Below are 13293 nucleotides of genomic sequence, written 5' to 3' on the forward strand. Positions count from 1 at the left end.
TTTTACATTCAAGACATTTTACATTCAGGAAAAAACACACGAGGGAGCAGACGTTTCACCCGAGTTGTGACAAGATTTCAAATTTCAACATGGCACCGCCGCTCGGTCGTCACACAACCACAAATGCGCGATCCCTTGGCTAAAATACTGGCAGAATGATGTGGAATAAATGTCCAAAAAAGGTTCAAATATTGTACACGGGTTAGTTAAATGTCGTGTGCTTAAGTTGAGATGCCAACATTGTGTAAAAATGGTATCGTTTTCTCATGTTAAGGTTTGTATTTTGGTTCGGTTAGGACAGTGGCTTTGTAGCATGGTTAAGGTTCCATTTTTATGATCGGACCCCTTTAAAACACTTCTGATACAAAATAGTTCAAATACAAGCATTTTATTCTGACATTTTTGTGTATTTGGCTTTATATTCAAATACATTTATGAGCCTTGTTATATAAATGCCCCAATTTTCCATTTCTTTATTTATTGATTGAGTTTGCATTGTAATTATCCTATATTGTCTAGCTAGGCCTTTTTTTTCCAGCGTTCTTTGGCTCTGTTTTTTACAATCACCTGTTCCAAATACCCCTGTAATCAACTGCGCTATTTCTCTACACAGGAAGTCTTTCTTCTCCGGACACGCTTCTTTCTCCATGTTCACCATGCTCTACCTGGCGGTAAGTTCCTCTTACGGGTGGGTGGATACACGCCACCTGTTTTCTTGCTTACGTTCACCCATCCAGCTGTTAATGGCGGTGCAGGACCCTGGAGGAATCTCATGCTTACAGAAGCCCAACATCTGCATAAAAACAGCACTTGGGCAAGCAGCGAGCGCCCACCCAGGAAACAATATATTTACCGGGAACAAGCGACGGCTGATGTGGTTTGGAAGGAAAACGTGAACATGACGCCTTGGCGGTTATCTTTTAAACGTCTTTTATCCAATGCGCGCGCTGTACGCTCTGTCTCTTTATTAGCAGGTTAAGCCTTCCATAGAACATTCAGTTAAAGAGCCAAACATTTGTTGGACCAATAGAAACAACGTGCGCGTGATATTTGCGGTCCTGACCACAGCTATGCCGTTTTTTTTTCACATCCTGGTGTGAAGACGGGGAGAGGAAAAAAAAAGCGTGTAAAACGAGCCCGCGTTCTCATCCTTTGTCCTTTCTTGTGTGTGTTTTCATTTAACGCACCCTTTGAAACAAAGCAACCAGAGAGGCAGCGGGGAGAAGATGTTACCGGAATGGGCCGGACGGCTTTTTGGGAAGCGCCAGACTTTGCGTCGCTTTTGTTTGCCGCCGCCGCCGCCGTGGGAATCCGGGAAGCTTTTATTTATTGTCATTTCTCAGATCACATTCTCTGGGTGACACTAGCGCATTTTAAGGGAGCGGGAGGACTTTAAGAGCTTTTGCGGGACTTTTTGACACTGGCATTCCACAATACTTGTAAACCCCCCTTCCAACTCCATAACAGTCAATATAACGGCACGCAGATGTGGCGCTAGGTCGTATTCTCATTTTATGAGGGACGGACAAGTACTGATAGCAGGTATCCGGTAAGTCCTCCTCAACAGTAGATGGTGTCACGGTGCGGCGCTCATCTGTTTTGTTTAGAAAGGTTCACAATGTTGTCATTGTGTTAAATCACTTTTAGAACACACTGTTACTAAAAGTACTAGTTGTATTGGTATTCAGTATTGGTGAGTACTTAGAGTGAATAATTGTAATGCGGTCGGCTGCAACTTGCTAAGGTCCAATTTTTCACCAATGTTAAGGTTAGTGGAGCTTCTTTTCTTTCCTGTTACGTTTGGATGCCGCAGAGAAGAGCCGGACAGATAACGACTATTGCACTGGCGAGTTTTATCCTTTCCTTTAAAATTCCATTTATCAGGTATAGTAAGACTTGCCAAGACTTGCTAAAGTGCTCCATATAGGCTGGCGTGCACACATTGATGCTCTCAGCTTGACACAGTTGCTGTTCGTACTGATCACTTTTTGAGGAGAGAAAAAAAGTGGCATGCTGCCAAGCAGAGGTTAAATTTCAGTTAAAAAATGTTGCTCATTAAAAATGTATGTTAGTCGTTCAAAACTAAGTCCAAATATGTTATCGATTTCCCGTTTATAATTGAAAGTATTTTTATCTGAACGCACCATGTTTGATTTGAATTTTCTGTAGGACATTCAAATACCAAAACTACTCGACGGTTATCGGCCTTTGTGGTCCTATAAACCGAGTCCACGTTTGTTTTTTAACTGGTCGTATGTTAGACAGCCTGTTCAAACGCCCTGAACATCTGTCGCACTTTTATCATTTTTATCTACCTTTCGTCGGCCTCCGAGTGGCCAAGTTCAGGATGTCGGGCCGAGGGCTCGCCAGCTCGCCGCGGCCGGCTCGTCCTGGCCCCGACTACCTGAGAACGTCCGAACAGGAAGTCTGCAGTCTAAACAATCCCCGACAAGAGCGGGAGGGATGGGAGGGATCCCCTTCCTCTCTTTCCGAAAGGCGGCACAAGTAACAATGATAGAGTGTCCGAGAGGAAACGCGCGGGAGATTTCGGGGGTCGACGCCCACCGGCGTTTTCGGAAGGCGAGGAGGCGGCGGCGGCTGTCTGCAGACATTGTTAGCGTGACCGAGACACGTCAGGATTTTTGGGTCGGGCAGACCTCGGCGGAGGCTTTGCCCACCCCTGTGAGAAACAGGAAGCGACGGGCGAACGGGAGGATGTCCGAGGCACCTCGCCTGACCTGGCCTCTCGGCGTTTTCGTCCTATGTCGGAATCGGGTGGTAAAATCTCCCCCGATCGAACCTCTCTGGACCTGCATCCGTTTTACCTCGATTCGGGACGGAAATCTTTGAAGACTGGTTTTCACGCGCTTCCGTTTTTTTTCCCCTCTCTCTGGAAGCCCTGATGTTTTTACAGCTGGCGCGCAGAAGCATGAAACGGGCCCGTCCGGGTCACGGGCAGTTGAGAGCGTGCGAAGCTCTGCACTTCTCCTCGGCCGCCGCTTTGATTCGGTCTAGACTTCCCGCGCCCGCAATAAGTCGGCCCGTGCGTACAGGTGCAGGCTGAGAAAGGAGATGCGACAATACATAATGACCAGTTGAAACTTTTGTGTTGCCGACGATGACAGTCTGTTAGAAATTTGTTTTGAAAACAAATGCTTTTTTTGTTTCTGGAGGGTTCTCTAATTACAAAATGCCTTGTGCAATAAACCCCCTCTATGATGGGTTTCATTATTTCCATTCGTTATAGCTTGGTCTTTTTTGATATAACGCTGTTTTGCGTTGGGTGCAATTCCACTACGAGCCTCTAGATGGCTCATGCTTTTTCAAGACGCCGTACATGTAAAATAAGAAGTACAAAAAAGAAGTCCTGCATGTTAGCACTTGCTAGATTTTGTTGAAAAATTCACAATAATTGCAAAATAGCACAATCGCTGTCAAAGAAATAACAGTCCGTTTTCGTCGAATGGTTTTCATCGCTGACGTTGCTCATCCTCTCTTCCAGTTCTATCTGCAGTCCCGCTTCACGTGGCGCGGCGCCCGTCTCCTGCGCCCGCTGCTGCAGTTCACCCTGCTGATGATGGCGTTCTACACCGGGCTGTCGCGCGTCTCCGACCACAAGCACCACCCCACCGACGTGCTGGCGGGATTCGCGCAGGGAGCCCTGGTGGCCTACTGCATAGTGAGTGAGCTTTATCTCGCTCGCGGGCCTCAACGTTTTCTCATGGGAACGATGCAGCCATGGAAACCATAGCGCGTCACAACAATTCGTCCCGAAAGGGAAGTGGACCCCCGAGTTTTCGTTACGATGATGTGGTCTACATGTCCCTATTTGTCTCGACGAGGCATCGTGATTGTTTTGGTTGAGTATGAATCAAATGGCATAATTCACCCGTAATTAACGCTAATTAATTCAAGTAATAACCATAATCAAGAATAAAATTCTGGTCAAATACGTTTATTTATGGCGGGTAGCTGACACCTTGTCTGACATAATGATTTTAAAGCTGAACAGATTTATATTAGGAAAATTGTTTAGGATTTTACAAGTTTTTTTTGCAGTCCGTGACCGTTTACCCACCACAAAATTTCAACCAAAACAGAAAAAAAATCTGTCGAATGCTGACCATCCTTTTTGAGCCGTTACTCGGGAATCATTCACGACACTTTGTCAAAAGTTGGACCATGACATGAAGCAAGAAAAAGAGAGAAATCCAGTTGGTTGCATGTTGATAAAAGCTCTGCAGTAAAATGAATGATAACGTGAATTTATCGGTAGCAAATGTCAAATTTAGTACATGCGGCGGGCCGCTTAAAAATGGACGACGGTCCGCAAATGGCCCTCGGGCCTTAGTTTGGACCCCGGTGACTCTGCGTTAGCCCAGAAATGGAAACGAGCAAACCCCGAAGTGAGGACGCCATTTCCTTTAATGAGAAACACATTGCGTGGAACTTGTTTGCGTGTGTTTGTGTCAGTGTAAATCTCGTCTTGGCAAAAGGGTAAATCATGCCCCAAGATGATTTTCATCATCATGTAGGGCGGAGAGATGGAGTCAAAATAGAGGAGAGGAAAAAATCCTTTGAAACAGGAACGAAGCTGTTGATTATTTGAGGGGGGTTTTCTTTTTTTTTTTTTGGCTCTGTAGGTTTCTTTGGTTAACTGCGCCGCCTCAAGGGAAAAGTACGAACGCAGCCAAAGCCCAAGCCGTGCGTGGCAGAGGGGATTAGATTCATAAAAATTTTGCAAGAGAGGAGTTGCGGCGCCAAGACGGAGCTTTACCTCGCAGTACGGGGTCGGGGGCGGGGTCGGGGGCGGGCCTTTAGCTTTTGATGCAATAAGAAGAGACGGCGATGCTTGAGCTTCGATCGCTTCCAAAATCGAACTGAGCACGAAAAGCTTCCTTCGCTGACGTTAGCCTTATACACTTTTTTTTTTTTTTTTTTGCTTACTCGGATCGGACGCTTTACAAGTACAGACGGTATTTCTTCCGCTGGCCGAAAACTCATTTCCTAATCATTTTTGCGAGTAATTCTTAATCTGCGATCACATAATTGGAAAGGGATTCCCTTTTAACGTGCCGTTTTTAAATGGTTTGTGGTGGTTTTGGTTGATAATAAAGAAGAACAAGCTTAGAATGAGTGTCCTTAAAAAAATAGGGTCCGTATAATGTGAAAGTGTGGGTGGGTCTAAACAGACAGCAGGCGGACTAATGAGGGCGGAGTCCATTTAATTGCCGCCCCCCCCCGCAGCTCCACTTCCCTCTTTAACCCCCGTCATCAAGCGGCAATAAATGAAAAGCGCGCACACGCAGGGCAAGCGTGGACACGTTCGGACTGCTTGTCACGATGCCTTCGCGTGCGCTCCGTCCGATCCGCCGTTTGATGATTGGTGATATCGAACTATTTTGGATGATCAACAAATTAAAACTGCTCGCGCTAAAAACGGAGCCGACCAACCAAACGCTTTGGCCAATGGTGGCGAAACCCAAAAGGGGAAGCGGCTTACCTGCCACTTCCTGTCAGACGGCCTGACCCGCTTTTCAACGCGCGGCCTTTGCAAGGTCGCGAGGAGCGCGTCCAGCAGGAAGCAGCTGTCGGGGGAGAAAGCTGCGTCCTTTGCGTTAAGCAGAGTTCATTGTCGCTGCTTTTGAGAGTTGTGCTTGCACAAGCGGAAGGAGCACAAGTTCTTTATATACACTATATACAACAAACAGTGCCTATTTCTTTTCAAATGAAGAGCAAATGGATTGCAACATTTGTCAACTTATTGATGTCTTAAAATGTTGTCACTTGTGACACAATCTTCTGGCAGAACTCAAATAAATGATGTTCAATGAGATCTCCTTGAGTTGGGAACCAAAATAGGCCTAGAGATGTCACCACAAATGTACTTCCAAAGTTCCGGGAATCACACAAGGCACAGCGCCCTGTTTCAAATAGTTTTATTCGTGCTTTTATGTTTGCATGACGCTGGCTCAGGGTTACTCGGTTAAAAAAACAACAACTTTGTTAAGAAGTGCTATAAATGACAGTATTGAAAAAATATTATCGCAAGTTACAGTCCCCATCGCAAACAAAGCTGATGACTAACAGTCGGCGCACACTTGCCGTACGACGCGGCGTCCTTTATGTGTCAGCCCCGACATTTCAGTCGCGGGTCGGAGGCACGAGACGAGGCCCGGGACACACACGCACCAACGCGGGAGCCCTCGCAGTCGGCTGTACGTGAACAGGAAACGGCGATGAGTTCGTTAGGGGGTGAAAGTTCGCGGGTTTGGGCAACACAGCTGCCTCCCATGGGAAAAGTGTCTCGGTGGCTTCCCATGACGTTTTGTGGACGGGGGGGGGATGAGCCCACCCCCTCTCCCACTCAATTACAGTAATGGAGTTTGAACCCTGTCAGAATGAGCTGATTATATGGCATTGCTGTTTTAAACCCTAAATATACTATAAGTGCTTTTCAAATTGGGCTATGTGAGATTTCAACAGGGTCGATCCAATGTCCGGATTAAAAAAAAAAAACCTGAAAATACGTCTTTGGCATTGAATGAGTTCAACCCCGAACCTCATCAGCACACACACAGACGGCCTTCAGCCACATAAAGGCAGCCGCGTGCTTGGCCCGCCTGATGTCATCCCTCCGGCGAAGGTCACCAGCCAAGGTCATAACACGGTCAGCGAATGTCATAATGTGATCGGGGGGCTTTTATTGTTCGGGCGGTGACCGCGAAGCCGACTTTTGCGTTTTTTTTGTCCATATTACTTTCCACACTTCCTGCTCTCCTCGATGCCTCATTTCCCGGATGATGTCACCGTGATCCGGGGGCGAGATTTGCCCATTCTTTGCTCTTCCGCCGGTCGCGGCCAACGGTGTCGCGTATTAGCCGGAATATCCATTTGGCGTTTGGGTGAGCCGCGCTCAAGTCGCTTCCGTCTGGGGTTAGGGTTTAGGGTTTTCATTCGACTTTTGGCCGGAGGAAATTTTGCCTTCCGCTATTTGAGTGGGCATCTTCAAAAGTCACCGGTAGCAACGGCGAGCTGTGGTGTCGGCATCCGCTTTTGATTCACGTCCATTAACCCTTGTGCAGTGTTTTGTCCAATCCTTTGATCTTTACCTCCCAAGTATTCCGCATCAAAAGGAAAGCACTGAAGGAAGACACTTGGGGAGCTGAAATTTCACCCACATGTTGACAAAATATCAGATTACGATGGCATGACCGCGTAGTTGTGGCGCTAGCGCAAGTGTGCCGTTACATCGAATGTATTTCTCGTCAAAAGCAGAGCACTGAAGAAGGACACTTAGGGAGCTGTTGACAGAATTCCAGTTCAACGACTGCGTAGTTATTGCGTTACCGGGACTTTGGCTAAAATGCGGCAAGTGTGATGCGGAAGAAAATGACCCAAAATGGGTAAGGGTAAACTGCAGCTGTAAAGTAATCCTACTTCTCTTCAGGAAACTTGTGCGCTGCTAGCTAGCGGCTAATTTATGCCAGACGCCGCCCAATACGACAGTCGGCGTGCAATAAAATGTCAGCATAATTAAGTCTCAAGGTGTTTTTTGTGCCCTCAATCGGCGATTGAACTTGATTGAAAAGAAAACAACAACAAAAAAGGCGTACAGTCCGTGGTAGAAAGTTCCGACGTTGTCGCGACGTGCTTCTGGGAGGAACTTGGAAATACGTTTGCGTGAAGCTTTATTCAGAAGTATGGGCCGGCCTCCTCGCCGCATTCGGCGGCGTGTTTTCCTGTCATGACAATATCGATGAAAAGAACCGCGACGGTCATTTGTGGGATGTTGATTTTCTCACGGCCGTCCTCTGGTGCCTTCAGGTGTTCTACGTGTCCGACCTGTTGGAGCCCGGGCGGAAGGCGGGCCCGTCCCCCCCGTCCCCCCCGTCGCCCATCAAGAAGGAGCTGCTGCCCTCGTCCGACGTCATCGACAGGAACAACCACCACAACATGGTGTGAGGACCACGCCCGCCGCCTTCCTCTTCCTCTTCCTCGCCCGCCCGCCCGCCTCCCATCGGACGGTAGAATGTAGCTAAAGGGCAATCCCATCCAAATCCCCCTCCCCCCACCCCCCGTTGCGGATGGGGGCGGCGGGGTGCTTACTACCAGATCCGGGAAAAATCAATTGCAAAACGGAGCTTGAAGGAGGTAATCAAATGATGAAATCATGAAAAATGAAGAAACAACCTCCTGCAAAAGGGAGGGAAGGAATTCCAAGCCATGTTTACTCTCCGGCGTGGCCGCCGCCTCGGAGTGGCGCACGCCACTCCGAGGCGACGGGAAGGATGAAAAATGTCATTTAAAGCACTGTTTCTCTTCTTCTTTTGGTTTTGGTTTTTTTTTTTTGTCAAAGTTCATTGACCGTGATCACCACTCGCTGCCTGCCGCGTCAGAGCGGAAACCCGGCGGCGCTCTTTTTGAATGTTGCGCACGCCGCGATTTCTACCGCGCGAGCTCGGTGCGGCCTAAAGCCCGGGATGTTGCATTTATTTTAGAATTAGCTCACATTGGGGTGGGTGCTTGCGTGTATGTGGGTGGGTTGCCCCCCCCGCCCGCCCGCCCGCCCGCAGTTTCTATTATACATTACCACAAAATGTGAGGGTTATTCAGCTGGGGTCAATTTGGGCTTCAACATAATTTGCACTATAACCACTTCAACTTATCTACGTGTGTGTGTGTGTGTGTGTGTGTGTGTGTGTGTGTGTGTGTGTGTATATATATATATATATATATATATATATATATATATATATATATATATATATATATATATACACACACGCACACACACACACACAAGTAAGTTGAGTTGTAAAGGCCGTAGAGCATTTTAGGTTCACCCAAAGGCAAAATACCGGCATTTTGTATGGTAGGGGGGCGGGGTCAGGGTAACGGACAGCAAATCCGGCACATGATGTCGGGATGGTCGGGGCTCATTCCGCTGGCGGGAAGGGGCCCTGGCAAACCCCGGTCCCGCGTTGGCTGTGTGCGTTTGTGTGCGCTTCTACACGGTGTGAGTATGTGTGTGCTGATGTATGAGCATTATGCGCTGTGAATGAACCCTTGCGCGTCACCCTCTGACTCGCAACTATGTGTACGCGTGCGTGTATCTGTGTCGTGGTTCCAAAAAAACAACCTGTGGTATATGTTGAACTTTTCAGTCCTCGCACACACACACACACACACACACAGTTGCGCATTAACGTTACAGTCCGTCCGATCTCCTCCCGAAGCTGTTCTCCTTTTCATATATAAAAATATATATAAATAATGTATAGATCACAACAAAAGTGTATACATGTTTTAGATATATCCACTATGATTACAGACCTGTGTTCTTCTCAATATGCTGCTTGAAAAGCAACAGCGGACAGACTTTTTTTTTTTTTTTTAATCTAGACAAGTCAACCTATTGTAGATGATTGTATCGTGTCATAGTAAAGTTTTGTAATATGCACCCGGTAAATACATTTCTATTCAATCCCATATTAGTATTTTTGTATTGTCTCGTATATTTGTCTTTTGTACAAATGGCAATGTTGTTTTTCTGCAAAATGTACTTAGCTCTTCTACGTGCGCTTTTAAATAAAAAGCAAATTATGAAAGATTGTAATGTCTTTCTTCAAATCGATATTGACGTAGTATGAAGCTCCCCCTGGTGGTACATGAAAGTATCACTGAATTGAACGTTCCAAATAGAGAGTTGCAACACATTCATTTTATTTAGGCAGCTTTAATATATGTCTATGTAATAATGTAAAAAATGATGATTCTCAAATGTCTATTTAGGTCATTTTTGCTTGGTGAAATTAGTTTTTTGTGCTTTTAAACGCACATAAAAGCCAACAAATCTGTTTTTTCTCTCTGATTTTTTCCCCCATACTGAGAAAAACAAAAACAAACTTTCCTCGCTTTATATCCTAGCGTAATTCTCCCGAGAAGGCCGAGTATGAGGTTTCGAGCGGACCCGAGCGGACTTAGCCATGCGCCGGCCCGGGAAGCGGGCCCAGCCAGAAAGGGGCCCGTGTTGTGGTGCCGTTTTTTGGCGGGTGCCGAGCCGGCGCACGGCAAAGCCGCTTGGGCCTCGGCGCATTGTGTGGACGTGTGTGTGTGTGCGTTTTGGTTTCTGCCGGATGGTGAATCGAATTTCAAGTGTAAACTCTGCTTATTGAACATGTTTGGTAAGATGGTATTTTATTTTTTAATATGTTTTTTACTGTTCATTTTTTACTATTATAGCCATTTTAAAAAATGAAACATTTTTTCTCTTTAAAAACAGCATGACTTACTATACATAACTATTTAAAAACAATGACCAGCATTTGTTTGTTTTTTTTTACTATACGTTTTTTATAATACTATTATATCCATTTTAAAAAATGAAACATTTTTTCTTTTTAAAATGACCGGCATTTTTTTATTTGTTTTTAATCACCTGACTCAGCATATTAGATATCATCTATACTCAACATTATTTTTAAGATAAAATATGTTAAAAAATAGAAATCATGACAAAATTCCCGGTAGGGTTAGGGTTAGGGTTAGGCATTCTGTAGGCAGTCTACCAAAATGAAAGCGTAATTTGGCGTATTTTTCACACCCAACGGACGGGCTGTTCCACTTCCCCCCCGGCGGCCCCTTGAAATGGGAACAGAGGAATGAGGTTAATCCATCCTTCCTGTGCGCCACAATCAACTTGAGCCTCTGGTCTGAGCACGTTTGACGCCCCCGCCGGATTGGGCTCGTTCGTTTTCGCGAGAAAAAAAAAAAAAAAAAAGTGCCAAAAGATCCTCCCGCGCCAAACAAAGACTTGCTGTTCTCGCGTCGGATCGTCGTCGTAAAAACGGCGCCTTGATCCGGGGTATTAATCCTGCCGCTCCCGCCTACGCGGACAATCTTATTGACTGACTTGATTTCCCTCGGAGCATCCATCCGGCAAAATAAATAGGTTAATACCTGACAAAAATCCTCTTTTTCCTTCCCTTTAAATACTGTTTTGATAAAACACCAGTGCGCATTTTAGGCTCACGCATACAGAAAAAAGTGGAAGCTAACTAAGCCTGACCAAGACTGCTTTATACCTAAATGCAGCCTCTTCCTTGAAAGAAAGAAAGAAATAAAAGTGAATCCAACCTGGTTTTTCCCCTTGCAAAAAAGACAAAGAAAAAGAAAATAAAACGGCTTTCCTTTCGATCTTTCTCTTGGAAAAAAATCAATCCTTGGGGGAAAAAATTGTATAGATGTGTGTGTATGTTTTTTTATTTATTCAATGACTTTTTTTTTTTCAAGCGCGCTATCGCTCATGACGTAAAGTTGAAGTTAGGAACCTCCCAAAGTTCCTTTTCCATACGGTGCAGCTTGTTGATGAATTCCGACGGCTGGCTGACAGGCCTTGAAAAAAAAAATAACCAAATTGTGTTTTCGCCTTTCATTCTCGAGCACACGTCACGTGTGATAGCGCAGTGGTGGAGGGCCGCTATCCTGCATGCCTTTCAACATTCCCTTTCAAACACACCCCATTCAAATGATTAGGATCATTTCCAAGCTCCTGCAGAGCTGGCTAAAAAGCCTTCACACAGGTGTGTTGGGGAGAAAAAAACAAAAAACAAAAACATGCCTGATACCGGTCCCCAAGGACCGGAATTCCACACCTGTGTTCGAGACCGTTACGATTTTATTCGGAGAAATAAACCCATCGAACATTTAGCATCTAGTGCAGCATTTGGTCCAATCCTTGGAGCTTTACATAAAAAAGCAGACAACAGGGAGCTGAAATTTCATGTCATCTTCAACATGGCCACTTAATTATCACACTACAGTTATCATCATCGGTGATAGTTAATACTGACTCCAAATATCGGTTGTTGGCTTCCCTGACGATCAGAACCGATATTAGCACTTCAAAAAAAGAAAAAAGAAAAACAGTTCTCTCTCTTTGGTAGAACCTCTTGTTTTGCTCTGGCCCCGCCCCTTTGTCACATTGGCGTTCCACAGGGTTCAAGTTTGGGGCCCCTCGCATTGTATTTGCTGCAGTCGGGTTGCCTTTTTCATAAATCATTACTCCATGGCATAGAAAACAAAGGGGAAGAAGAAATGTATTTGATATTTGATTCCTTTGATTCATTTGATTGAAAACGTCGAAAACGAAACTAGCCTAAAGTGGCGCCGGACAGCAGATGAGACTCCATTTCTGGCTGGGCTTGAGGGGGAAAGCAGCAAACAACGGGCCAAGGCTGTTGTGATGAATGACGGGACGCAGGCCCGTGGGGTCAGGATGCAGGAGCTCATGTGCTCCAAGGTCAGAGGGTGAACAGGTAATGCGCTTGATTGTTGAGAGATGAAAGCCAAAAGCTGATTTACGCCAATGGTGTGTGTAAGTGTGTGCGCCTATGTGTGTGTGTGTTGGGGGGGGGCTTCCTGCTGTGACCCTGCTCTTCTTCTCCCCTCTCATTTTGGTGCTTGTCTGTCTATTGTCTGCTCTCACCCACTTCAACACAAACCGTTTTTATCTATTTCTTTGTTCGTTTGACCGAAGAGTCACACTTTTTACGTCTTCTTTTTACGTGCCGGAAACGGCGCAAATGCTCACTCGGCAGAAAAGGGGCGATAATGCCAAGACCCTAAAAAGGATCCCGTTTGACCTTGAGGAGGGGCCATTACTAGTAACCTCGGAGCAAATGAATAGGAACATGAAGCTGCATCCTAATACGGTACGGTACATCCACTTTGATCTTCCGCAATGAGTATTGAGAAAAAAAAAAGCGTAAAGATGTTTACTATAGGATTAAACGGCTGAGAAAAGGCCGTTTGTCTCTCTGGATGCAGTTAGCGGGCGTTTTTGTGGCGTGTGTGTGTGTGTGCTCATTTCACAGCGTGAGCAACGTTAAACTGGAGCTGGCACAAACACGCGTTCCCATCATTGTGCCTCGCACCCCCCCAAGTAACCCCATTCCACCCCCCCCCTCTCCGGCGTCTGTTATTATGAAGGACGAAGAGAAGATGGCCTCCGCCGAGAGCTCGCAGGAGGTCGGGGGCCAGAAAGAAAAGGCGCTTCTGGTGCGGCGCCAACATACACAAAAGTCCTACGCGCATTCCTCTTTGGGCTGAAGCTGAGGCCGAGTCATGAAAAATGCAGGCCAACATGAGTGCATCCTAATAAAGAGCCCCGGGGGCGACAAGAGATTTGCTAGCGCTAACGCTAAAGCTGCATTCACATTCAAAGCCTCCACAAAGAAAGAGAAATTCATTCGTTTACATTTGACGTTGGTTTCCTGATCGTTACGGCTT

The 13293-nt window shown here is 46.1% G+C and overlaps 1 protein-coding gene across 2 annotated transcripts in view; it reads left to right on the forward strand.

The window, feature by feature from the left end:
- The window catches only part of plpp3 (phospholipid phosphatase 3), a 30744-nt gene extending 21133 nt beyond the window's left edge, over positions 1 to 9611 (forward strand). For both annotated transcript variants that reach the window (XM_088425726.1, XM_088425725.1), the window contains exons 5-7: positions 614 to 671; positions 3503 to 3679; positions 7828 to 9611. In XM_088425726.1, the coding sequence (XP_088281852.1) occupies positions 614 to 671; positions 3503 to 3679; positions 7828 to 7965 (373 nt within the window). In that variant the 3' untranslated portion in view covers positions 7966 to 9611. The remainder of the gene's footprint in view (positions 1 to 613; positions 672 to 3502; positions 3680 to 7827) is intronic.
- Positions 9612 to 13293: the final 3682 nt, after the last annotated feature.

This window comes from Hippichthys cyanospilos, chromosome 10 (assembly GCF_059441005.1).
Source record: "Hippichthys cyanospilos isolate Australia breed blue-spotted pipefish chromosome 10, RoL_Hcya_1.0, whole genome shotgun sequence".
NCBI lineage: Eukaryota > Metazoa > Chordata > Actinopteri > Syngnathiformes > Syngnathidae > Hippichthys > Hippichthys cyanospilos.